At 54.6% G+C, this 27,318-nt stretch overlaps 2 protein-coding genes across 3 annotated transcripts; both read left to right on the forward strand.

Annotated features, from left to right (window-relative positions):
* The first annotated feature begins 598 nt into the window (after nucleotides 1-598).
* Nucleotides 599-14,410, forward strand: GDF10 (growth differentiation factor 10). 2 transcript variants are annotated; one of them, XM_087862954.1, is made up of 4 exons: nucleotides 599-1,334; nucleotides 10,319-11,244; nucleotides 13,413-13,600; nucleotides 13,816-14,410. In XM_087862954.1, exons 1-4 carry the CDS (start codon nucleotides 1,034-1,036, stop codon nucleotides 13,832-13,834), a joined length of 1,434 nt encoding a protein of 477 aa, XP_087719080.1. In that variant the 5' UTR covers nucleotides 599-1,033; the 3' UTR covers nucleotides 13,835-14,410. The 2 variants fall into 2 exon arrangements, with proteins under 2 accessions (XP_087719080.1, XP_045665915.1); XM_045809959.2 differs by having other exon boundaries at nucleotides 603-1,334; nucleotides 13,413-14,410.
* Nucleotides 14,411-21,873: 7,463 nt separating this feature from the next.
* On the forward strand, nucleotides 21,874-27,055 carry GDF2 (growth differentiation factor 2). Its single transcript, XM_045810063.2, has 2 exons — nucleotides 21,874-22,414; nucleotides 24,975-27,055. The coding sequence occupies exons 1-2, from the start codon at nucleotides 22,069-22,071 to the stop codon at nucleotides 25,916-25,918; spliced, it is 1,290 nt and encodes a 429-aa protein (XP_045666019.1). The 5' UTR covers nucleotides 21,874-22,068; the 3' UTR covers nucleotides 25,919-27,055.
* Nucleotides 27,056-27,318: the final 263 nt, after the last annotated feature.

The following is a 27,318-nucleotide window of genomic DNA, read 5'->3' on the forward strand; positions in this document are numbered from 1 at the left end:
TCTCCTATCCTGACGCCTTGGAAACGTTTTGCAAGGCAATTTGAAACCACGTCCTTTTCCAGAACAATCCTGATGACTACATGTCCAACGATTAATAAAGACCTTTGATGTGCTTCTTCAACAACTGAAAGCACTGTTGCCAAATACAGGGTCAGTTAATGGACTAATTCTGAATTTTAATGTGGATCTTGTTCCAGTTGCCCTGGGTTGGTTGAGCTTTGGGGTCAGGATTTCTCTTTCCAAATGCTGCCCAGGGAAGGTCCCCGTTCCCCTCACTCCTGCATTTTGGATACCGGCTCAGAGGCAACCGGGGGCCCACACATCCCCTTTCGGGCCCTCACGGGGGAGCTGTCATCTTGCAACCACACAGTCATCACATGCCATTACAGGGGCAACCCGGCAGGCGGGCCCCCCTCCCAAGGCCACCCCAGCCCCCGCGCAACCCTGGCGGGGCTGCGGCGCAGACACACAGGAGCCGGCCGGGTCCTGGGTCTCTATCTCTCTGCAGGGGAGCGGTGAGCGCGCTCGCCCACGCCCACGCCCCCCACACTCCTGGGCGCACACTCGGGCGCACACTCCTGCGCGCGCACGCCGCCACACACGGGCGCACGCACACCGCAGCCGGGCCAGGGACTGCCAAGTCGGCTACAGCCCCGCGTGGTCTGGGGCGCACCGCCGGTCCCCCCGAGGGCGCCGCCGGCCGCCCCGCCCCGCCCCGCCCCTCGAACCCGCCGAGCGGGGCGCGCTGCGGGCTGCAAAGTTTCGCTGCGCCAGTCCGCTGGGGCGTCGCGTCGGCTCGGGCTTGGCTCGGCTCCACGGGGCTCCGGACGGCCGTGACCGCTGGCCCGGGGCTCGGGCGGTGCGGACAGACCTGAGCGCTCGGCTCCCGCCCGGCTCCACACCTCGCCCGGCGCGGATCTCCGCACCCAGAGCCCTTCGCGCCCTCCTGCCCCAGGGTCGGTCCGCAGCCTCCCGTGCGCCCGCGCGTTCTTTCCTCCTTCCCGGCTTCGACCCTTCGCCGCCGCCACCCACCATGGCCCGTGGACCTGCTCGGACGACCCAGCTGCTGCCCCTGCTGCCTCTGCTTCTGCTGCTGCTCCGGGACGCGGGCGGCAGCCACCAGGCGCCCGCCCGGTCCGCCCCGCCTGCAGCCGCTGATGGCCTGGCTGGGATCAAGGACCCTTGGCGGTTCCCGGGGGATGCCGCTGCCACTCTGGGCCCTGGCGCCCAAGACATGGTCGCTGCCCACATGCTCCGGCTTTATGAGAAATACAGTCGGAGGGGCGCGAGGCCGGGAGGGGGCAACACGGTTCGAAGCTTCCGGGCCCGGTTAGGTAAGTAGAGGGGGTCCCGGACAACCCCTCTTGTCCTTCTCCCCCTTCCTCACTTGTTCATCCTCCCCACCATTGCACCCACTTCTTCTCTTCCTTCTATTCATAGACTCATTCATTCATTCACTTATTCACTATTCACCAAGCACTCTATGCCAGGCCCTGAGCCTCCAGTGGGGACGCCAGAGTGGCAGTGACACAGAGTTCCTGCCCCGAAGGTGCTGCAAGACTGGGAGGGTGTCACACTTGCTGGTCTAGACTACCCCATACACAAAGCTTTAAGCACAGTGTGGAGACGATCCTGGGCTGGGGAAGCTCTTGACCGGTCGTATCCATGTCATAGGGGTCAGCTGTGTTGGCTCTTGACAGATGAGAAGGGTACTGAGCGGAAACAGTCAGGTGGGCATCAGGCAGCCCCAGTAGAGGTGCCAGACACTGGGCCCAGGCAGGGGGCGTGAACCTCTAGCTGGGGGCACTTAGTGGGTTCCGGGGCTGGGCAAACAGAGTGGACTGAGAAGAACCTTGGGTGCCTGGTCTGGGGTACACACAACTGAGGCCTGCAAGGCACTAACATGAAATGTTCAGACCATGGGGGTTTGAGGAAGAGTCCAGAAGCTTGGGCAGTGGGGGTGCCCTATTTCCCTCCCACCGTTGCCCCACCTGGGCAGATCCTGTACCTGTCCTCACCTTGGCTGGAGCAGACAGAGGTCACTTACAGAGCGCTCCCTGCCCTGCTCTGAGAGCACTTCCAGCCTGTGGCCTCAGCCGTCAGCCAGCCTGGTTGGCCTACCACTGCGGGCCCTGGGCGAGCACAGAAGAGGTGCAGCCTGGTGGCAAGGGTGGCGGGAAAACCCTGGTTGTCATGGTGACCACCCATGGTCACAGAATGCCATTCCGGAAAGTGTGGGTAGGGGTCCACAGCAGCCCTTGTGGGGGAAAAGGCCATTCATCAGGAGAAAAAAACTGTTGCTCTCTAGGGACCGATGCCTCCCGAGGTGGAGAGGAGCAAGCCCAACACCGGGCCAGACGGTCTGGGTCAGGTCGGCCACCTGTTGACTGCTGGTTGGGTGACTCCAGGTAACACCTGTTACCTGGGAAGCTTGGCCTTGCATAACAATGTATTAGGGAATACCTGCCACCGAGAGGCCTGGGCCGCCATCCTCCACTGAGCAGACCGCTTGGTACTGTTCCTGGGCTCCACGCCAGCTGGACCTAACTCCATTCTCCCTGGTACTTTTTATTTATCACATGGGGTCCATTTCTGGAGCGTCATTATTAAATTAAGCCACTCAAGAATCATCTAGCATGAACATGACCTTGGGCAAATCACTAAAGCTCTGTGGACCTTACTGTACTCATCTAGAAAATGGGCAGGTCCTGCCAGTATCTTCCCTGTGGGGTTGCCCGGAGCCCAGCACTGGCCAGATTAGGTGTGGATGCGTGTTGTTCCTGTGGAAATACAAAGCATTTGTGTTCATGTGGGCGTACACTTGACCTTGCATCCATTAACTCAGTCCTCAGAGCCTTGTCGTTGAGGAAAGCAAGGTCAGCAAAGTCCGTCCTGCAGCAGAAGCGAGCATGTCCCCTGAGCGCCGTCACTGCTACGGCCACGGGTGTGGAGGTGCTCGGTCTTGTCTTTCCGTTTGCCCAGAACGGGGGTAGCACAAGTAACACTTTCGCATGCGGTGTTAGTCCTGAAGAGGACCTGAGGACAGTGCGTCACCTCCAGCCCTCTCATTTTACGGATAAGAAAACCGAGGCGGGGTGGGGGCATTCACAGCAGCAAGGGTGGACCTCCGATGTGCCAAGCCAGAGCGGCTCCCACTGCTAGCGTCTCTTCCACTTGCGTCAGAGCTCAGCCTAGGACTTAGGAGGCAGAGGGTAGAGCAGACCATTCTCTGGGAGATCAGGATTATTCTGGACCAGTCTGCGATGGTCTGGCAAACCCAGCACGCTTATTTGGAACCATTTGACAGCCATGGGTACAAGGCCCAACGCCACCAGCTTTCCCTCTCCGAGCATGGGTTTCTGCACACACAGGATGGAGGTGAAGGTTCGGTGGGACGAGGTGGGTTTGTGCCTGACATAGTATAGGCCCAGGCAGTTTGGTTTCTCACCTCCTCCCTTGATTCGCATTATTAATTGGTTCACACCCAGCCCCCCACCAGCCCTCAGACATGCCCGCTTTGTGAGCCAGCACCCCAGCTGTGAGCAGCTGTGAGCCTGGGCAGGGACCCCTCATCTCATGGACGAGGCACCAATGTGGGGGTTTTAGCTCAGCCCTGGAATATATCAGTACCATCCTGTGGCATCACAGTGGCCTCTGCAGTCTCAGTGGGGTAGTCCCTGCGGCCCTGGAGGCAATGGAGCCATGGTCCTCACCTGCCGCCAGGAAGGATCGCTCGAGTTCTGTGTGCGGGCTGTGAGCCGGACGGCTGAGGTCCAAATGCTGAGTCTGTGCCCGGGGCAAGGGACTAAACTTGTCCGTGACTCAGTTGTTTTGTTGTTTGTTTGTTTGTTTTTTCACATCTAAAATGGGGCTAGTAATGCTCCCTTCCTTATAGGGTTTTTAAAATGAACTGAGATATGTCAAGTGCTTAAGACAGCGCCTTGGGCATGGGTTCGGTCAGTTACTAGATGCTGTTACTATTACTTTAGTCCCCTCCTTCCTCCCTCCCTTCCGTTGCTCCCTGAAGTGTGTCTTGTTCCCTATTAAGTCTACAGCAGTGGAGAGCGCTTCTGAGCCTGACCCTAAGGCTTAAGATTAGACCTTCCCCCCCGTCCTAAACAATTGTGTCTAACTCTAAGCTCTTCCACTGACCTGTGTGAAATTGGGCAGTTTACTTAACCTCTCCGAGCTTGATGTCTTCATCTTCAAACGAGAGTAATAATACGTAGCTATCTGCCAACAATGCCAACGGTCACGTTCGTTTCAGTTCCCCAAGTATTTCCTGAGCACCTCATTAGATGGCAGGTGCTGAAAGCTCAGAGGACACAAGGATGCACAGATTCTTGGCCAGAAAAGTGCACGAACCAGGGGAAGGGAGAAGCAAGCAGGAGAGTATGGGCAGCAGAACAGGGGGCACAATGCCATGGGGAGGGGCTGTGGGTGTGCTTGAGAGCCAAGGGATGACACTGACCCAGCGCGGGGAGGGTCAGTGGGGAGGGGCCAGCGAAGCCTTCGCCGAGGAGGTGAGGCTCCGGATAGACTCTAAGGGCAGGTGGGGTTTGGCCAGGTGTGGAAGTGCAGCCGACTGCTGTGTGCTGGGGACTAGGAGCAGTTTGGTTTCAATGAGGAAACAATGAGCGGAGAGAGACAGGAGATGGAGGTGGACCCGTGGGCCCAACCAGGCCATCAAGGGCCTTGAGGGGCCTGAGTTTGGCTGCAGCAGTGGGGCAATATTCGTGTGCAGACAGTGGGGGGGGGGGCAAAGCAGGAGGGCAAGGGAGGAGGGAGGGGAGAGAGAAAGGGAAGGAGAGATGCAGGAGGCGGAGAAAGAAGAGAGTATGAAATAAAGTCACACTTAGCTGGAAACCATAGAAAATCACCATAAAAAAGAAAAGAAGTCTTCCTAATCACAAACCCCAATATAACCAGAGTTAATAGTTTAGTGGAATATATAGAATATACAATACATAATATATATTATAGTTTATATAAATATATTACTCTATTTTATATATACTGTACATTATATATTATGTACACATCATTTTTTACCTTAGTAGGATCATATCTTTAACACGCAGGTAAAACTTGCTCTATCCTCATTTAAAGTCACTTTTTTTCCCATTCCTTGTCACCCTGAACTGGTTTTCACGCCTTTTAGCCAGTTGCAGTTTTTCCTATGGAAACAGCTTCCTCCTTGTGGTCTTGAGTTTTTCTTACCAACTGGTAGAGGTTTTTTTGTATAGTAAGGATATTGACTCTTCATCTATAATAGATGATTTCCTCATGAAGCATGAGTGTGACACGAGGGGCGATGGTGATCTGGGGTCGCGGTGGGCCATGGGGGAAGACAGTGGTGGAGGGACGCAGAGAGCAGGATGCTTGTGGAGAAACTGGATGTAAAACCAGCAGGAACTGGGATTGGTTAGATGCAGGAGGGGAGAGGCCACGGGACTCTCTGGCTCCTGCCGGAGGGGTGGACAGGTGGCAATGCCTCCCACTGGGCATGAGGACAGGGAGCAAGGACATGGTGCCCTGAGCGCAGTGGTAGCCGGTGACATCGCACGGCCAGCACGTTCTGAGCACGTGTTAAGTACCAGACACCATGGTGTGAGCTCGGCAGAGATGATCTTACAACTTTAGGAAGTATGTACAAACACTCGGCCCAGCTTCCAGATGTGGAAACTGAGGCACGGAGGAGCTCCATGATTTGCCTTTGGCTAGTAAGTGATGTAAGCAGGCTTTCCCCTGGGGCCTGCCTGGAAGTAGACGCTTGAGACATATTCATTCTCTTCCCTTCTGTGCAGCACCCCTGGTGGCCCATGGCTCCCTTCCTCCAGCTTCCATTGGTGCTTGAATCTTTACCCCCACGTTCTCACTCTGGTCACTCTGATGGCTGTTTCCAGGGCAGTGGATGAAGGGATAAATCTCCATGTGTCTTAGGTTCCGTTCCAATAGAGCAGAGCAGTCTGAGAGCCCTTTTGGCCTGAAGGTTGGCCAGCAGGGTGCCTGGAGGGACCCTTGGATGGGAGCCACCTCTTCCCTCCCCCACCCCGTCCCCTCTCCATTACCCTCAGGAAGGAGGCCGAGTGCCCCCAGAGTGGACCCAGTTAGGATTCTGAGATTTCCAAAAATCCAAGGAGAGAATGGCTCGTCTAAATAAAGTTAGTCCTTTCTTTCTCGGAGAGTTAGAATCCCAGAGCGTCCACATCAGGACTCGTGTTTGCAAAACGGTTTGCGCTCCGCAGCACACGGTCTTTGTTACATTCGCTGTTAGGGAGATCACCATTCTAGTCAGAATACACAGGGGAGCATGGCCTTGGGGTCAGACAGACCTGGGTGCGCGCCCCGGCCCTGCCCCTCACCAGCTGGGTGACTTTAGGCAAGTTAGATCCCCTTTCTGAAGCTCCATCTTTTTCCAGAGAATGAATGACCCATCATCTGCTCTCCTCTTTGGGAAACTGGGGAATTGAGCATGCGTACACACTTGGAGCTTGGACCTCCGTAACTGGTAAATGATCATATTCCTATTTTGAAGACGAGAAAACTGAGGCTCTAGCGGAAGTAACTGGACAAAGATCCTGCTCCCCAGGGTTTCCAGTTGGATTTGTGTCATCAGCTCCATCTCCCCAAAGAATGAGGCTTTCTGGACTTTTAGGATGTGTTTGGTGAGCTTGAAGGCATCAGGCAGGGGTCCCCCTTTGTTAACGGAAGCAGCCAGATCTAGCAAAGGCCCCACGCTTCCCCCGTCATTCACCACTTACTTCTGGGCACCACCTCTCGCTCAGGCTGTGGGCTAGGACCTGGGGATGCAGCCGTGCGCAGAGCTGGCAAAGCTCCGCTCCCTTGGAGTTCGTGTTCTAGGGGGGAAGAGAAATAATAACAAAGAAATACGTATCAGGATGTTGGGAAGTGACATGAAGACAAATGAAGCAGGGGACAGAGTGACGGGGTTTCTCTTCCGGCCACAGGAGCCAAGGGTGCCCTTTATTAGAGATGCCCTTTGAGTGGAGAACGGAAGGGGAGGGGGTTGGGCCTGGAGGAGGAGGGGTGATGGCAGAGGGAACAGCTGAGGCAGAGCCCTGAGAGGGGAAACTTCATGTTGGAAGGACCAGAAGCCAGGGTGACTGGGGCAGGGAAGGGGGTGGGGAGGGAGGCAGGCCAGGTCAAGCAAGGCCTCTGCAAGGGATTCCGTTTTGCTTTCGGGGCAATGGAGGGCTGTGAGCAGGGCAGTGGCCTGTGAGTGACTGCGCCCTGCATCCCCAGGGCCTCACTTGGACAGTGCTCCATAAAGCTGCGACAGGGTGGGAGATGGGAGTCATCACGATGGCCCGTCTGTCTCATCCCTAAGTTGAGCCCCTCCGGTCACCTTTTTCAGGACCCCAGTCAACGCAACACTGAACCCAGAGTAGGAGTTTCCCAAATGTTTAGTGAGAAAGGGAGGGAGGCAGGGAGGGAAGGAAGAAAAAGAGAAAGGAAAAGGACAGGGAGAGAGGGAAGGAGGGAGGGAAGGTCTTTTCTTGCTGACCATGAGACATGGCACTCGCATGGTTCACAGGAAATAGGGACTTCTCTTAGGGGTTTCTCCATCGAGGCCTGGTCTCATGCAGCCGGGAGACTTCATGTAGGTTCCCTTCTCTCGTCACAACCTGGAGCCCCCTGCACTGCATGCATGCAGACACAGTCAGAGAGCGGAGCCAGCCTGTGGCCCTTCACACGCTGGGGATGGGCTGGCCCATCTCCACCCCACAGTTCCCACGGAGACGGTCTGCAGGCAGCACGCTGCCTCATGAGAGACAAGCTCCCTATGGCCAAAGGTGTTCAAGCCACACGGAGGAAGGACTCCTGAGTGGAACTGTTCAGGTAGGGTGACCTCCAAGTCCCTCCCCCTGTCAGTCTCAGGGCACACTGTCTGTGGTTCTCTGTCGGAAGAGGAGCCATATTTGCTGTCTCTCTCCTGCATCCGGTGCAGGAATAACCCTCAGGGAAGGCCGACCCTCCTCTCAGGCACTTCCTGCTCCCCGGGGGCACGCCTCCCAGCACCTTCCTTGGGTCACACCCACCTCAGGCCAAAGCTGCTGTCCCTGGCATGGTGGTCACAGTTGACCTTCTTCATAGATCTCCTAGTCCGTTAGTTCATCCTTGGGAGGGAGGCTGGGGTCTTTCCTCCGGGGAGGCCTATCTCTGTTGCCCCAGTCCGCTGTGTTCTTCCTCACCAAAGGCTGTAAATTCCCGGGCCAGAGATGCTTGCATCCTGCTGCAATGGGCCAGCTCTTCGCAAGTGTCAGCTATGTCTGTCCTGGAGCCACCTAACGCATTTCCTAGCGACAGTCTGTAGCAGAACTACAGACTTCAGTTGGGTTAAAGAAAAACACTTTATCTGCCTTGTTGGCTGGGTTACAACTCAGATAATTTGGATCACTGGGGGATACTGAGTCGGTGTAGGAAGAGCTTGCTTGCTCTGCCAGCCTTGGTCCTTTAGATGGAAGTGGCAAGGAACCACATTTAGGGACTCCTTCTTGGTGCCCGGCACCCTACATATGCTGTTTATTTAATCCTGCAAGCAGTCATGTGAACTAGAGACCCCGCTGTCTGCCTGAGGCAAATGAGCTTGGTGTGGTCCTGATGCGGCCTGGGGACCTGGTTCCTAGGGCCCTGTCCAGCTTGGAGGATAGGGGGCTGCACTGTTGGCGAGCTTGCACCCCACCCACACATCAGCCCTAGATACACAAACTTGCCTGATGGTTAGAGTCCTCTGGGATGCTGGTTAAAACACAAATCCCTTGGCCAGATTGTCCCAGAGCCTCTGAATCAGCATCTCCAGGGGAGGAAGGCAGAGAGCAGGAAGTTGGGGAAACACAGACCTTGAGCCCAGGACTCCAAAGGCTGCAGTGTCTGGAGAAGGCAAGTTCAATCGGCCATCACGGCCCTGCGCTGCTCCTTATGTGTGGAGCACGGTGAGGGACTGCCGCTCTTCTCCTGTGGGTTTGCTCAGAGGGTCAGATAAGGCAGGGTCTTTAGAGTGTTATCTGCCTCTTGACTGACATTTATCAGGTCCTCTGTGGATATGATTTTTCCTTCCTTCGTCTCTCATGGTCCATTGAGAGTACATGACAGTTCCCAATCGCATTATGCCTTCTTCCCGTAACGAAGACAAGTCCCAGCTGATTCTGTGGGTGCAGGTGTCAGAACAGCTAAGACCCTGACCCATGCCCTTTGGGCCCAGAGTGCCTGCGCCCATACACAGTCCTGTGCATCGGAGCTCTGTCCCTCTGGCAGCTTCACCCAGCAGTCTGCACCCACCAGACACCTGGCACCTGGAAGTAGAGCAGTGGGAGGGAGGCAGCCAGCCTGGCAGCTCTGGTCTCCCGCCAGCCCGCAGTATCACAGGGTGGCCTGGGGAGCAACTCCTTCCCCCTGCCCGAACCCTCGGGAGGACTTGGCCACTCAGAGAACTCATGCTACCTGGGCTCGGGGCAGCTTCCTGGGCCACAGATGAGGATGCTGTGCCCCGTGGTCCTGGGATGCACCTGGTAGAACCAGGCAAGAAGGAAGAGGGGTTTGACAGTCCCAGGGATTCAGGGGCCAGAACATTCTGGAGCTGCAGATGGGATGTTTGAGGAATGCCAGTCTTTCTCAGGATTTGGGCCTCTCGAGAGCAACCTGGGCTTTGTAGATTTTGTCAAGTGGCCTGGTGCAACCCTGATACTGCTCTTCCTTTGTCCGACAAGCTTTACAAGGCCTTGGGCAAAACATGTAGCAGACAGCTGTGCCCTCAAGTCCAGTTTCCCTCAGAAGACATTTGGAACACAGGGGAGTCAGGGGCGCTCTGCTTCATTCACCTCGTTTGGAAGAATGACCGCATTTAACGTCTGTGAGCTAGAGGGCTGAGTACACGGAGGAGGATGCTCTGACAGGGCTTGCACCCGACTCGAAGCGTCCCGAAAACCTGATTCCACCTTACCTCCTCCGTGGAGGTGTCAGCGGTATTTGCGCATTTGTGCATTGAGGGCACTGGGGTGCGGGGAGAGGATGCAGGGAGGTGCTCGTGTCTGCTACCTCTTCCTTTTTGTAGTGGGATACTGACAATCCCCAACCTCTCCGACCTCAATTCCTCAGCTGTTCATGGAGGATAAGTAAGGGCGCCCTCCTCAGTTTACTGTGAGGGTAACCCGGGATGAGGAAAGCCTGACTGGCCTGGAGGGACTCCCTAAATGGGCACTCTTCCTCCATCCCAGCCCTGGGTGGGAGACCCCCTGAGCACCGGGACCTAGCTAAGAAAGAACCTAACCTGTTATGATCTCTCCTGCCCGCACAGAAATGGTCGACCAGAAGGCTGTGTATTTCTTCAACCTGACTTCTATGCAGGATTCAGAAATGATCCTCTCAGCCACATTCCACTTCTACTCAGAACCACGGTGGCCCCGGGCACGAGAGGTACCATGCAAGCAGTGGGCCAAGAATGTGTCCTGCCGCCTCCTGCCCGCGGGCCTGCCCACACACCAGCAGCTGCTCTTTCGCAGTCTCTCGCAGAACACGGCCACGCAGGGGCTGCTCCGTGGAGCCGTGGCCCTGGTGCCCCCGCCACGGGGCCTGTGGCAGGTCAAGGACATCTCCCCCATCGTCAAGGCAGCCCGCCAGGATGGCGAGCTGCTCCTCTCTGCCCAGCTGGATTCTGGGGAGAAGGCCCCAGGGGTGCCCAGTCCAAGCCCCCACGCCCCTTACATCCTCATCTACGCTGACGACCTGGCCATCTCAGAGCCCAATAGTGTGGCAGTGACGCTGCAGAGATATGACCCCTTCCAGGCTGGAGACCCGGAGCCCGGCGCAGCCCCCAACAGCTCAGCGGACCCCCGGGTGCGCCGGGCCACTCAGGCCACTGGGCCCCTCCAGGACAATGAGCTGCCAGGGCTGGACGAGAGGCCGGCGCACGCCCCCCACGCACAGCACTACCACAAGCATGAACTGTGGCCTGGCCCCTTCCGGACCCTGAAGCCACGGCCAGGGCGCAAGGACCGAAGGAAGAAGGGCCAGGATGTGTTCATGGCCTCCTCGCGGGTGCTGGACTTCGACGAGAAGACGATGCAGAAAGCCCGGAGGAAGCAGTGGGCCGAGCCACGGGTCTGCTCCCGCAGGTACCTGAAGGTGGACTTCGCAGACATCGGGTGGAATGAATGGATCATCTTGCCCAAATCCTTTGACGCCTACTACTGCGCGGGAGTGTGCGAGTTCCCCATGCCCAAGGTAGGCTGTCTGGGCAGCGCCGCTGTGTTCAGCCCGTCGTCTGGCTGTGGCTCCCGGCTCTGCCCCTGCCGCCAAGTCCCTCTGCCTTGGGACCTCTTTCTCAGCTGTGAACAGGGATTAGAACCCCTCCCATCTATTCAAGGTGGGAGTGGGTCGGCAGAGGTCCTCGGGTGGCTGCCCGGCAGGGAACTACGGCCCGCAGACGGACGCGGTTTGGCTGGGCTTTTGAAAGGGCTGACTTAAGCCGAGTTTGAATTTTATTTTATTTATTTATTTATTTTTAAAGATTTTATTAATTTATTTGACAGAGATAGAGACAGCCAGCGAGAGAGGGAACACAAGCAGGGGGAGTGGGAGAGGAAGAAGCAGGCTCATAGCGGAGGAGCCTGATGTGGGGCTCGATCCCAGAACGCCAGGATCACACCCTGAGCCGAAGGCAGACGCTTAACGATTGCGCCACCCAGGTGCCCCCGAGTTTGAATTTTAAATCAGAACATGTCTTCTTTTGAAAAGCAGGAGAATCCGTCTCCTTAGGTGTGCGTTCCCACGCAGCCGCCGCCCCACGGAGTTGGTACCTGCTCCCCCCGTAAGCAAGACAGGCCTCCGAAGCCCCTTCCTCACCAAGGCTCTCATTCCTCTTCCTGGCCTGGACCTCAGGGCCTTGGGGTCTGTGACCAGCACAGAGTTGGCCTCAGTGGCTTCCTAGGGACTCCTCCCCACCCCCACCCGCCCCCTGCCTCCCACGCAAGGCCCACTGCGCACGGCTGTTTTATCTGCCGTGCGGGCCCCGGGTTTGCGGAGTCTCCCCTTTCCTCCAGGCTGGGTTGTGGCTCTGTCTATCCATCTCCCCGCGGCCAGAGCTGCGGTGGGCTGGCTGCCAGCTGAGGTCGGCCCTCCCCACGGAGTGCACACTTGCCTCCCGCTTAGCTCCTCTGCTGAGTTCCAGGTCATTCCCTCCCGTTCAAGAAAGGAAGTCCGTGCATAAATCCAATTTGAATGTAAATAAATCAGTCAGCTGAGAGTTCCCAGCCACAGACATGGGGCAGCATAACCTGTTTGGGAATTAAGGGGCTTTTCTTGCATGTGCAAGAGAGAGGAAGGGAACTGCCGGACAGAGAGACAGGTGGGGGCTGGTGGAGCCCGGCCCAGGCCTGGGCAGATGCTGAAGGAGCAGTCAGCAGGCTCCAGCTGGCTGGCCCGGCACTTACCTTATCAGTCTGGCGGACTGCCTGCCGCCTTCCCTGACAGCGGCCTGAGCCCGCAAATCAGATGTCCCTACCTGGCTGCCCTGCCCACCTCCCCACGCAAGGGGCCGTCCTCATCAGCACACTACGTGTAACACTGCCTTTGGCCCGCCATGAGCTGAAACTCCTGTGGCTTGGTCCTGTTTCTCTTGTTGGAGGTGCTTGAGAACAGCATTCTCTGTGCTTGTGGCTGGGACCCCGACTTTTCTGGGGGTGCGAGGCTGCCTGGAGAGGGAAAGAAAGCCCGCACGGCCCCCGCAAGCATGGTTTCCAGCTTTCTGTGACTTTTGGCTGCTTGCTAACTGTGAGGGATCTTGGTCAAGTTACTTAGACATTTTAAGCCTCCACTCCCACACCAGTAAAATAGAGGTAATCCATCCCATACGATTGATACTATGAGAAGACAGGGCGGTGAAGTGAAGCAGTCCCTGACACCCCACAGTCGGACTCATCTGGGAAACGTCCATTCCAGCCCCATCATGCCGGTGCACACACGCCTGGGGGCCTTCCCGTCCAGTGCTAAGAACAGGCTCACACGGGTCGCATGTCTGAACTCCTGGGCCTGTGAAATGTGGGCAGCTGCGGCCCGGGCAGAACAGCTGGGCATCACCCTCCGGACGGTTCCTGCCCAGGTCCAGGGGCTCCTTGGGGATGAGCGATGCACAGGTGCCCCCAAGTGGCCAGTCGTGTAGGGATGTAACTTCCCTCCTCCTGGGACACTCAACGGGCAGGAAGGCCAGAGATTTTGCACAGCTCTCTGGGACTGTCTGCGGCTGACTTTGGAGGAAATGTGTGCCCCTGGAACTTCCCTTTTTCTTCTATATCGACACCTTTGCTGCAGCCCCAGTCGAGGACGTGCAGGTGGCACAGTGGGTGGGTGAGGGTAGAGCCCCTCGGTGACCGCGCTCCTTTCCTGCCTTGCAGATTGTCCGCCCGTCCAACCACGCCACCATCCAGAGCATCGTCAGGGCTGTGGGCATCGTCCCGGGCATCCCAGAGCCTTGCTGTGTTCCCGACAAGATGAACTCTCTGGGGGTCCTCTTCCTGGATGAGAACCGGAATGTGGTTCTGAAGGTGTACCCCAACATGTCTGTGGAGACCTGTGCCTGCCGGTAAGACCAGCCACTCCGGGGCGGAAGGAAACCTCTCCCCCGCCCCACACCGAGCAGGGCAGCATCCTCAGGGCCTTCTGGGGTGAGGGCTTCGTGAGGGGTACAGCTGCATATACGGGCCAGAGCTTACAGGCGCCCTTGCTGGGTCCCAGAAAGATCTGTCCCCCGGGGCCCATTCTGGGCTCTCTCGTTGCTGATGACTTAGCGCCCTACAGGCCAGTCCGAATCCGCTGAAAGAAACCGGGAACTGGCCCTCGCCTGAAGGCTGCTCGTCGTCCATCCCCTCTGCTCTGAAGACCTGAAAGCCAAACGGGTCCGCCATGGTGGCTTTTGTGACCATCATCTCGTAACCGGGGAGGAAGGCTGCAGGCGTGAGGGCGTCCGCTCTCTTCACAAGGAAAGAACCTCTGTTTAAACAGTCAGTTGAACACACTTTGGGCCACATGTTGATACTGAAACGCAGCGCCTGAATAACGGTATGAACTTTGAAACTCCGCCGCAAAAGCTTTCACGCACACAGTATGCACATATAACCCGTTGTGGTCTCTTTTTCTTAATATATATTTTATTTTTAAACAAAGAGGGGGGAGTGGACACCATTCCCCACAGAGGTAATCAGGCAGGTTAAGTGTGCATTGTTTAAACATGTTTATTGAAATAACACATGCAGTGATATGTTGGAATACTAAAAAATAACCAAGATTTTTATATTTTTGTAAATTATACTTTCTATACTGTAGATTGTGTATGTTATGTGTTTTTATGGAAAGCTAATAAATTAAAGGTACAGTGGTATCTTGAAAAACTGAATGTCACCCGTTCCAAAATATGTATATATCCCCACCTACACATATGACATCTTGGGGGCCGCTGGGCCTCCGTTAGGAGTAGAGCCCCCTAGGCCTCTCTGCACCTTCTTGTCTCTATCCTAAACTACAGAAACCAGCTACTCCTATGCCTTCCAGCATCCTGCCTGCCCACTTTGCTGCTCAGTGGCCATCCTGGGCTCAGCCAGGCAGGATAGAGCCCCAGGCAGGCACAGTGGTCTCACATCCTGAGCCTCAGAGGGGCATCGAGTGATTGAAAAGTGTCTGAGACATTTAAAGGAACATCTGTGCTGCCCTGGGTAGAGACCTCTTCCTTGGGGTACTTCAAGCAAGAGATTCAATGGGAAGTAGTCAGGGGTGTCTCCTAAGGTCCAGGGGCTCTTGCTTCCTCATCAGCAGCCCCATCCCAAAATAGCTCCCCATTAATGGTTCCCTTACTCCCGAGCTGACATCCCCCCGTGCAGGCATCAACTCTAGTGCCTGAAGCTGATGGGCCAGCATATCTGAAGGAGAATCTGGGTCCGATTTGGGCCGGTGTATAACAGCCTTTCGGCTGGAAGCTGAGAGGATGATACAGCCCCAAGTCTGACTTGGAGGAGACGGAGGACCCATGAGCAGTCCTCGGAGGGGGCACTTAGGAGGAGAAAAGCAGCCCATGGCGTCTTCTTAAGTCAGGCTCCTGAGCCGAGCGTGCTTGGGCAAGGGATAGATGGGGAAGTGCTCCCAGGAGCAACAGGTAAGGAAGGGGGAAAGCTGGTCAGGAGGCCAAGAAACCAAGCACCCCAGATCCTGGATCTTGTGGGGAGCTCTGGAGCTTGATTACACCTCAGGGTTCACCCAGCCTTGAAGCAAGGGAGCTGGGCATTCAGACCTCTTCTCCAAGCTGCTCCCAGGTGGGGAGATGGAAACTCCCAGGTCTCTGGCCCTCTTCATGGCAGCTCTAGAAGCCCAGGTGGCCTCTGCAGAAGGCCGCGGTGGCTGCAGCTAGAGGCAGAGGAACAGACGCTGGAAGGGGTGCCCAGAACAGGTAGGTGGGAGGTTGGGGGGGGGGTCTCAGGGCACCCAGCAGAGTCCAGCAGAGTCTGCTCAGCGTCTGCTCAGTGGCCCTGGGCACGCGGCCCCACCCAGGCAGAGATCAGGTGAGGCAAGGGGGTGGCCCTTAGCACACACACTGCCTTATTCCTTCAGGGACTGCGCTGGGCCGGCAGGATCCCTGCCCTGGGTGCTGGGTGTCCCAAACTGCTCTGCATACAGAGCGTCTGGCTGGCCACATCCCATCCTTTTTGGAACATAACAGGATATAAATTAATAGCAAAATGAGTAAAAATATTGTAACTTGATAAGGCTCCCAATGCCTTTCTTCTCAATACTAGATTCTTCCTTTCTCCATGGCACCCCCAATTTTTTCTCATACACTGCTCCCCTTCCATTTCTTGATGAAGCTCGGGTGTCCTATGAGAGTTCTGTCTTATTCTTTCCAGCATTCGCAGTTTCTGGGAGATCTGGGTCACCACAAAAGCCTACGACTTCTGTGAGCCTTCATTTCCGGTTTACAAGGATGGGGGGCAGGCTGGGAGGATCCCCCCTGTGTCCAGCCACGCAGGGGCGCCACGGTTGTGCCAGGATGGATGTGACCCAGCGGTGACGACTTTGGAGTCAGCCCTGGCTGTTCAAGACTATTTCCTTTTATCAAAAGCTGGAAACATAAGATCCTTCACGGATAAACTGATGCCCTGAGATTTTTATTCCTTTTTTCTCTTCTACTTTCAGAGAGAAGGATGCTCATTCCAGCTTTGCAGTATTTTTCCTTCCCTCTCCATTCTAATCCCACCCTAAATCCCTCAGTCTGTGCCGGCAGTCCTGTCTGTATGAGTAGGGGTCACCCTGCTCAGCAGAGAAATGTACCTGTTTGTTCAATTATTTAGCGGCTACTGTGTGCCCAATCCCGTACAACGCCGTACAGACATACTTTATCTCTTGAAGGCTCATACGAATTTCCTCTTTTATCGAATCCAATGTGCAGATTTGAATGTGCATCAGAATCAGATGGAGGGCTTGACCAGGTTGCTGGGCCCTGCCTCTAGAGTGGCTGACCCAGGCCAAGATTTTGCATTTTTTTTTTTTTTAGTTGAACAGATTTTATTAAGTAACTACTGACAGCAAGGGACAATACTGAGCTCCATTCCTTTTTTTTTTTAATTTTTTAAATTATATTATGTTAGTCACCATACAGTACATCCCCGGTTTCCGATGTAATTTCTAACCAGTTTTCAAGTGCTGCTGCTGGAGGGCCAGGAACCACACTTTAAGAACCACTGTTCCAGTAAATGCACTGACCAGCTGGGCACGGTCCTGAGACTGATGCCATCTATGCCAGATGCGAGCTGGGTCTCGCAGAGGCTCAGAGCTGGGAAGGGTCCCAGCCCTTGCCCTGCCTGGCTCATTCTCTCTCCTTACAGCCTCAGGGTGGGTCCAGTTTTCATTCTCCGGGCAATGTGTGGGTAAATGTGGAGTTTGTGAAGCTCACAGGAACAGGTGTCTTCATGGCATACCTTCTGGGACAGAGGGGTTCCTAACCCCCTGGAGGCAGCTGTATCATGGAAATTCAGGCAGATCATGTCCCACCTCCATGAAGGAAGGCTGAAGTCTGTCTGCTGGAGAGATGAGCGTTAGCAGTCCTTGAAACAAATGGAGGAGTCAGATGTGCCTCTCTTATTCATTAAATTGTACTTCTCCCATAGCGATCGCACGTGATGACTCCATTTCTGTAATTCACAAGTCCTGGGAGAGATGGAACTACACAGGGGCTTTGGTTAAACATCACCACAGCATAGTAATGCCAAACTATCTGGGCATCAAGTACGGACAGAGGGACAAGGCTGGGTCAGCAGCCACCAGGACAGAGCCAGCCTGACCCACACAATGGGTACCCTGAGGTGTACCCTGAGGTGTTCAAGGACCTGTGCAGATACGAGCATGGAGGCCTGCCCAGAGGAGGCGTCTGATCCACCGTGAATACAAGGCCTTCTCTCTGGCCATGTCAAATTGCAGGAAGGATATGCCAGCTCAAGCCAACAGCAGACAGTGATCCTGGGACCCGCCCTAGTGGTTGTCAGATGAATCCAGATGTCTGAGCACTGTCACTCAGAACACAGAGGCTGTGTGGTGGAATGCAGTCTGGAGCAGGCACTAAAAGGCAGGGGGACTGGCGCAGGTGGAGAGCAGTGGGGAAGAGTGTGAGGCATTCCAAATTGAAAGCACAGCTAAAGCAGGGGCAGGGCAGAGCCACTCCAGGGGTAACAGAAACAGGGATGGAAAAATCAGACATTGTACAGACAAGAGCAAGAATGAGTACTTGATGAATGCCTACCGCGTGCCAGGCTCCGTACTAACGGCACTCAGTGCTCCTGAGGAGCGCCCAGGCCTTCGGGATCACTCGGGCCCTCTCCCTGGACACACAGCCCAGAACCAAATATGATTCCTGAGCATGGCCCTGGACCAGGTGTGGGTACAAAGCAGCTACCGCTGTACCTTCTAGAAAGCTGAAGTCCAGACCCTGTGGTGTGGCTCATCAAAACAGGGAGAAAATAGAGTCCAGCTCAGCTAGCAAAGCGAAGTAACATTTTTTGTTCATCAAATTACTAAAGACTAAAAAGAACTACCAGTGAGGGGTGGTAAGACAGGTGCTTAGGCTCTGCTAATGTAAGTGAGTAGTAAGAGAGCATTTCTGGAAAGCAACTTTCAATGTTTACCAAGAGCTTTGAAGTCGTTTGCAGTTTGGCTTAGACACCCCTCTTCTGATGAACCTTCTTAAGAAAAGAATATAAAATTTAGCCTATAACAATGTGCCTTGCAACATTATCTTAATAAAGAGCCCAATTGTCCTACAGTTGGAGAATGTTGAATACATTAGGATGGGTCCATACTGTTGGATATTATTCAGTCATTAAAAATGAAGTATATGAAAATGGCATGGGAAGATACTTTCACCATCCTTAAGTAGTGGCTTCTTCCGGGGACCAGATCTAGACCCCACTCGGGGATTATCCCAATCTGATTCTCATTCCTCGAGGCCAGCAGCATCACCCCCATCTAAACCAATCAGCGCATTGCATTCCCCTCGTTCACAATGATTGGCTAGGGCATGGGCGGATGACCCAATCAGGACCAAGAAGCCTCCCTGAGACTAACGGGGACTTCCTGGAGAAGAGGCTTTTGCCCCTGCCGCCCCCCCCCCACCCCGCACCCGTGGGAGCACAGGCTCCGTGTGAACTGGATGCAATGCGGACCTGCTGCAACCATCTTGCCAAAACAGGGAGGCGGAGGGTAAAGACCACACTCTGGGCATGGAGAAAACATCACTACAACTTAGCCTGGTCTCTGGACCAGGCTCTGCTCAAGTCAAACCTTCCCTGGACTTTGTAGCTTTCATTAGTTAGTCATAATCCGCTTTGCTTAAAACTTTGGATTCTGCTTTTCTGCGATCTACCACAAAAAGAACTCTAAATGATATACTTTTTAAAAATTCTTTCTTTTAATTGTAGTAAAATATACATATCATCAAATTTCCATCTGCAGCTCAGTGGCCTCTGGCACATTCACATTGTTAGGTCGCCACCACCGCCGTCCCTCTGCAGCGTCCGCTCATCTTGCCAACCTAGACGTCTGCACCTACTCCCTCCTAACAAGGTCTCTGAAATCACACCACCTTGAGGAGAGTGGGAGTCTGAGCTGGCGGCGCAGGCTCCCCACAAGATCCTAGAGGTTTCTGAGAGAGGGCAGAATGGGATCATAATTCGGCCACAGACGGCTTCGTCTCTCACGCCAGCCACACGCCTTTTGAAGAATGTAAGCCTGGAGAATGCCTAAGAAATCTCTTATCTTGGTGCCCAAAGGGGGATGTTACGGAGACCTGGGAAGGAACTTGAACCAGTCAGGGCATCCCAGCAGCTGTGATCAAGCAGCTGTTAGACGTGTGGGACCCACCTCCAACAGCAAAATCAGGGGTCACGGAGAAGCAACAGTAGGTGGGACCTGCTAGGACCTCTTTCTCCCTCGCCTCTTCCAGCATGAAGAAGCTGGACTGATACCATCCCACCTCCACTTCCTTTGGACTGAATAAACCTGTAGGGCACTTGGACGATATAGGAAATGGATCAGACTTCCTGATAATATGGGTCAGGAGGCCTGATGCAATTAGTTAAAAACAGTAAAGGAAGGACAGCTGGATGTATTGATACCCTGAGCTTATTGGGCAGATAATCCCGGAAGTGCACAGGCACGTTGTTTTACACAGCTCGGGGGGCATCACCCACATTACAGTCTACGTGACCAGCACCTACCTCCAGGCAGGGCTCGTGTGTAGCCTCCACGGCCAGATGTGGTGACCCCATATGTAAACAGGTCCACGGAACTCTATTAGAGATCCCATATCTAAAACTATCAGGAAACCTGAAGTCCCTTTTGACTCTTTTCATGGCAAAACTTGATCTGAATGGGCATTTGTGTTTTTATCCGTTTCACTGCAGAAACGTTAATGTGTTTGGTTATAAGGTATTGTCCCCAACCCCACTGGGAATATTACCGTATATACACCATACCAAATTTCCAAGATGCAAATTTCTGAATCTCAAAACACTCCTGGCCCAAAGGGTTGTGAATAGGGGATTGCGGAGCTGCATATACTGAATTTCAAAATATTAACTGTGGGCATCACTGGTGAGACTGTAGGTTATTTTTATTTTCTTCCTCATAATGTTTTGCATTTCCCAAGTCATCTGCTCTATATACTACTGTTATAATCAGCAAATAAAATCTACCATGTTTTTAAGAAAACATCAGGTAGCAGCCCCTTATGCTCCCCTGACCACATTCAGGCCACCCCCATGTGTCCCTTGGCTCCGCCTCTTGAATGTGGCCTGTTTCTGGGACCTGAAGCACTGTGGGGGACGTCTGCCTGGCTCTCTAGCTCCTCCCAGGCCCTCCTTGCCGCATACTGCAGCTCCGTTTCCAGGCTCTGCGCCCCTTCATCCTTTCCCTGCCCTAGGGAATTCTTGTACTGAGCTGGCTCAATGCCCAGCATGCTTCCTGACCCCTCTCCAAGCAGCACTTATGAAGCTGCACCCCTTCCCGTCCACCCTCCCTTGACAGTGTCCCCAAAGGGTCGGGACAGCAAGTTCTATCCAGGCCCGACAACTCTGAGGCTCCGGGTTTCACCCCGCCCCCACTAAGGGTGGGAAGAATGCTGGGCACACACTGGGATCCCTGACCTCCACCCGCTGGCCTGCCGTGGCCCCTCCTCCATCTTCCTGAAGCTGCTCAGCTCAGTGCTCCCTCTCCCCAGGAGCCCTGCCAGCCCAGAAAAACGTCATGTTCAAACCCCCCTCCCAGTAGACCCCCAAAGATTTGTAACTATCCCCATTTTTTACCTAGGTCAAACCCACACATAATGGGAATGGAAAGAGTCTACATGTGGGCACGATGCCCTTACCATAACACAGGCCTCGGGACCTCCCAGACCCCTACTGGGCTGCTTGTCAGCCTCCAGAGGCCAGGGGGACAGCTGCTGGGCATGTGCTGGTCTCAGGGCTTCCCCGTTCCCCTTCCTTCCTTTCCCCAGACTGCATGCTTCTCCTGGCTGACAAGTGTGGCCCAACCAGCCACCCAGCTGACACGAGCAAGGAACCCCCTCTCCCCAGGCCCAGGGTCAGAGCTGCTCTGGGGCCTGGACAGCAGGGCTCAGGATGCGTGTGGTGTCCCCCAGAGAGCAGGCTGATCCGGGCTTGCGGACACTGCCGTGATGCACACAATCGTCTTCCATTTCTCACGTGTCTTTTCCAAACCCAAGGCTCAGAGAGTGAAGTGACCCTTGTGGGCATTAGATGAGGGAGCCAGGATTTGAACCCTCCTCTAGGGGGGCTCCAAAGCCTCTATCACCTCATTAAATCACGGGTGCCACATTCCTCCGTGATGCCTAATGTTCAGGACTCACCCGACAGATGAGAAAGCGTGCATGTTGGTCTCCAACCGCGCACACACACACACACACTCACAGATCCACACACGTGTGTTCCCTAGGGAGCAGGCCTACTCTCCCCGGAGGATCCCACCCATCACCCGCCCCACCCACCCACCTTTTGCCCCGGTCTTCTGAGAGTTTTGTGTTGTTTCTATATTTGGAGGACTTTCTGGTCTTGTCTGTTTCCTGGATTCTCTGTTTGTATGGCCCAGGAGATGGAGCATGTGTCACCCTGCCTCAAGATTCCTCTGAACAGAGCTGGCAAGGAAATGAGAGAGGATCCTAATTAGGGGGTGATAACCCTACGGAGAAATTCGGATTCTCTGCAGCGGGCTGTGTCCTTCCCACAAGCCCTGTGTGTTTGTCAGATGTTTATAGAGCCTTCATTAACAGAGAGCTCCCTTAGATAAGAGGTGGGAGCACGGCTTCGAGGGCCAGATAAGAGCAAGCGGAGGCCACTCCGGGGACCGCGGGTGAGAGCCTGTGAACTGGCCCGGGGCCTCCGTGCAGAGCCCTCGGCAGGAAAATGCGGGCCCGCTCCTTCCGGGCTCCTCCCCGCGCCCGCTAACACACCCGGGCCGCCGCCCGCAGTCTCCTGTCCAGGGCGACAGTGCCGTCCCAACATGTGCTGCGGGGCGCTCTGGGTGGCCCTGCCTGTGCTCTCCCTGCTGGCTGGCTGCGCGCAGGGGAAGCCGCTGGAGAGCCGGGGGCGGGCGTCGGCGGCGGGAGATGCCCACCGCTTGCTCGGGGGGCCCGGCGGTGAGCGGGAGGGGGGCACCTTCGACCTGAGGATGTTCCTGGAGAACATGAAGGAGGATTTCCTGCGCAGCCTCAACCTCAGCGGCGTCCCTTCCCAGGACAGAACCCGAGCGGAGCCACCGCAGTACATGATTGACCTGTACAACCGATACACCACGGACAAGTCCACCACCCCCGCGTCCAACATCGCGCGCAGCTTCAGCGTGGAAGGTAGAGTCGGCTGGGCCAGGGCACCCCCGGGAGGGGGGACGCAGGGGTCAGGGCTGCTTTGCCCTGACCGGTAGCCACTGGACATAGGAGGCTCTTTAAGTTTTAATTTAAATGAATTAAAATGAAATAAAATTAATAACTTAGTTCACTGGCTTCGGTTCAGGTGCTCCATGGTCATGTGTGGCTAATGGCTACCTTGAAGGATGGTGCAGTTTCCATCACGGCAGAAAGTTCTAGAGACAGCTCTGCTGTAGAAGGTTCTCCTGCCCTGGGCCCAGTGGCAATTTTACACATTAGGTGCCACGGGAATGCCAGCTCTCTTTCTTCCCTCCCTTCTCTTCTTCCCCTTCCCTACTTGGAAACAGACAACTTACTTAGCCTTCGATCAATGGGTGTATTTTTTAACCTTGAAAGAATGTCTGTTTCTCTCGCATCAAAAAGTATCTACAAGTCTGATAAATTTTTCTGAAAGAGAAACATTGGAGGACAACCTAATTATTTTCTAAATATAAGATGATTTACCTGGTCTGGAAGGGCTGGAAGATAACAAACATTGACTTCGGGCTTCCGTTCACTAATTCACATGACGTAGGTGCAATGATGTTGGGAGCGTGGAAGCCAAGGCTTGCAGATGCTACTGGAACTTGCCCAGGTCACATAGTGGTTCGGCAGCTGGATTCTGATACAGGCCTCACGTGCCTACAAAGCTCAGGCTTTTCCTGCTGTTGCTGTCTCTCTGAACACCCAGGCACATGGGGCCCCTCTCCTCCCGGGCTTGACACCTGCAAACCCTTGACAGGCCTGGCTCAGTGCCACCGCAGGCCAGCCCAGCCCAGCCGGCAGAGCACATACCCCATCTGAAGGATGCCATAGTCATGACGCATGCCCAGCAGTGCTGAATTTTCTGATTGCCCAGAAGAAGAAGAACAATCCAGATTTTTCTGGATTTTATGTGAACTTGCCTAACTTGCAAAATATTAGCTTAATTTTTAAAAATGCAATCTGCAGATTACCCGGATGCTGCCAGCATCTCACCATGCCCACAGGGCATGTCTGTAGCCTGTGCTTTAGGAAAAGGCTGAGCTGCTTTGGCCGGACCTAATCACCAAATCTCAGAGTCCGGGAGTCTACCGTTTGGCACCGTCTCAATGAGCACCCCCTCCCCTGCCCAGCATTGTCTATGTCCCCACAACAAGCTTTCTGACTCAATCCCAGTTCTGCCTGTGGCCGACACTCCTGGGGAGGCCAATTATGCCTCCCTTCATGGAGGGTCCAAATGCAGCTCAGGGAGGGAGGCTGATTATTTTCTAGATGTGTGATGTGGTCCCAGAGCGATTTTCAAAGCGTGGCAAAGTAAGAGCACAGTAGGCCATTAATGTTAACAGACCCCATTCACTAGTCACAAACATTCTGCAGGAGCTAACGTGGCAGGCACATCCACGCTGGGTGAGGGGCCATGTGCTTTTAGGGGGACACGTATTTTGGAGAGGAGGGCCTGGGGAGGACACAGAAATATCGACTGAGCATCATCTATGAGCCAGAGACAGTGTTAGGAAGTTCCATGTGCCATCTTGTAGAAGGCTCACACTAACCCTGGAAGGCAGGTAGGATGAGCCCCATTCTACGGAAGAGGAAACTGAGGCATGGAGAGACTCAGGACTTTTCCAAGGTCACAAGCCTAAGAAGGAGCCGAGTCCAGATTGGCACTGCAGTCTGTCACACGCTGCTGGATTTCACGGCAGCACACAGACTCCCCTCATGTTGTGACTTCATATTGGTGACCGAGCCACGGCATAATAGAGATGGCCTGATGGCTGTGTACCAGCCAAGAGAAGTTGGAAACGGGAGGCGATGGTGTAGCTAAAAGCTAAGCCCCATTTTTACCTAATATTTTGCTTTTGCCTCGAGGCAAAGCAATCGAGGCTGATCTGTTTTATTTTTTCCCTCAAACATTAAAAAAAATCACTTTCACTCTGCTCAGAAATAATGATTCTGAATGATTTCTATGCTATTCCAATCGCTGAGATTTTTAACATCGTCTTAATCTTGGAAACTCACTGTCCCCTCCGGGTAACTGCTTGAACATCCCACACTCGGGGTCTGCACTCTGAGGCTCACAACATGCTTTGCTGTGTTGTTTATTTGACTCCTTCTTTTTTATGTGAAGAGCTTCATAGGATGTGTGCACTTGGCAGTTAAACAGTCTAAATCCAGTCTCCACATCTGTAAAAGTGGAATAATAATTAGATCCTCCCAGGGCCAGTGTGAAGAGCAAAGGGAAATACAGAATGCAGAGCTCCTAGTGCAATGCTGAGCAGAGTAGATGCTCGCTAAAGAGTCGGCCCTGTCATCTCCAATGCAGGCATCTCTTGCCCCTGTTTTTCTTTGCAGGGCCCTCAATGTACCTTTTGAAATTCTCTTCTACATTAAGGGCTTAAATGAAACCAAATAAAGTCTTGATAGGGTCGGTCAGTGTCATACTGGATGTCCTCTGACCCAAGTCATGAGTCCCAGTTTTGGTGTCATGGAAGGTGACCAGCACTGTGTACTTGCATTTCAGATGCTGTGTCTCTCACAGCCACAGAGGACTTCCCCTTCCAGAAGCACATCTTGCTCTTCAACATCTCCATTCCTAGGCATGAGCAGATCACCAGGGCTGAGCTCCGACTCTATGTCTCCTGTCAAAGTCACGTAGACGCTTCCCACGAGCTGAGAGGCAACATGGCCATTTATGACGTTCTGGATGGACCAGATGTTTGGGATGTTTCTGCAGGGACCAAGACATTCCTCGTGTCCCAGGACATTTCGGAGGAGGGCTGGGAGACCTTTGAGGTCTCCGGTGCTGTGAAGCGGTGGGTCAGAGCAGACGCCACCAAGAGCAAGAATAAACTGGAAGTGACTGTGGAGAGTCACAGGAAGGGCTGTGACAAGCTGGATATCAGTGTCCCCCCAGGCTCCAGAAACCTGCCCTTCTTCGTTGTCTTCTCCAATGACCGCAGCAATGGGACCAAGGAGACCAGGCTGGAGCTCCGGGAGATGATAGGCCACGAACAGGACAGTATGCTCAAGAAGTTGTCCAAGAATGGTCCAGCTGAGGCAGGCAACAACAAGGATGAGGAGGACGGGGACGGTCACGTGGCCACAGGGTCATCTTTAGCCAGACGGAAGAGGAGCGCCGGGGCCAACAACCACTGTCAGAAGACCTCCCTGCGGGTGAACTTCGAGGACATCGGCTGGGACAGCTGGATCATTGCGCCCAAAGAGTACGATGCTTATGAATGTAAAGGCGGCTGCTTCTTCCCCCTGGCTGATGACGTCACCCCAACGAAACACGCCATTGTGCAGACCCTGGTGCATCTCAAGTTCCCCATGAAGGTGGGCAAGGCCTGCTGCGTGCCCACCAAACTGAGCCCCATCTCCATCCTCTACAAGGATGACATGGGGGTCCCCACCCTCAAGTACCACTACGAAGGGATGAGCGTGGCAGAGTGTGGGTGTAGGTAGTGCCGGCCTGCGGGCAGGGGGAAACAGGGCAGGGGGCTCCTGTGTCCCTCTGGGCATGACGGGGACTAAGTCTGCCTGTGTGCCAGCCTGAAGGAGGAAAGGGTGCTGCCACGTTCAGGAGGTAGAGGCCTGCCCACCCCCAGTATACACCACTGGGTCCAGCCGCAGGGGAAGGCAATGGCGGGGGTGGGGGCGGGGACTGGGGAGGAGAGGAAAGCCTAGAGGGATTGTTGGGGTGCAAGGGGAGACAATGAAAAGAGGACAAGAGAAAAATAACCCAGAGTCAGCAGAAACGAGGCAGGGGAGTATGGACAGATGAGGTGCAGAGAATTATGGGAATTAAAGGAGGCGAGAAGGATGGGGTGCACTCCAGTAAGCTCAGGGAGTGAAGGGGACAGGGATAGCCATGTGCTCTACACCCATCATTTCACGGATTCCCACAACCCAGTGAGATGGGTGTTACGAGTCCCGATTTACACATGCGGAAACCAAAATGCAGGCAGTTCAAGTAACACCGGTCAACGGCGTGGTTCCAACCCGTAGGTCTGCGTAGGTCAGTCGACCACCGCAGCCCAGGAGCTTCTCAAATACCCCATCCAAGTTTATCAGGTCATCTTGCAGCGAAAGAACAACTAGATACTGGGAGGCTGGGGGCGTGGGGCAAGCTGGACTCAGCCCTGGCCAGTACCCACCAGTATGACTGGGCTGCTTGGAGCCACCGGGGCACGTTCTGACTGCTTGCTGCCTGTGCTGCTTCAGTGGCCCAGTGCTTTTTAAGGTGATGCTCGAGTCACTGAAAAACTCCCCCATGGAGAGAGGGCGTGACAGGAGCCCTCGGGTTGCGGTATGGACTGGGGCTGGAGAGACTTGGACCCGCTGGCACGATGCTTGTCCCACCAACGGCTCCCGTGGGGCCACCAGCTGCCCGTGGCCTCAAACGGTGTGATGGTTTGGGAAGAGCAGGCACGATCTACCCTGAGGGATGGGGCAGCCTACAGTTCACACGGCTGCGGTGCATTTACTCAGCATAACCAGCTCGCCAACATAGCACATCCGTGGGCTTCCCTCCCACCAGACTCCATGGGAGACAGGACCTGGATTTGAATTTGTTGGAATAAATGTGCTCTTGCTTTGGTATTTGCAATGTCCCTATTTTTACTCTTTGGTGACAGGTACTCAAGTGATGACGTCCAGCCTTCCTGGGTGAGGGTCCCCAGCCACTGAGGAACTCAGGTCTTTATTGGCCACGGCCAGCTCTGCCCACATCTGTTGGCTTTCTTCAGCTGTGTGTGTTCAGCTCTGTCTTGGGCTTGGGCCTCAGGACAAGGCTCAGCCCCCACTGACCCCAAGAGAGGACAGAGTTTCCATTTCCTCTGAGTGTCGTTCTCTCTGACTCTAGA

This window comes from Ursus americanus, chromosome 6 (assembly GCF_024610735.1).
Source record: "Ursus americanus isolate L20-20 chromosome 6, mUrsAme1.1.p, whole genome shotgun sequence".
Taxonomy (NCBI): Eukaryota; Metazoa; Chordata; class Mammalia; order Carnivora; family Ursidae; genus Ursus; species Ursus americanus.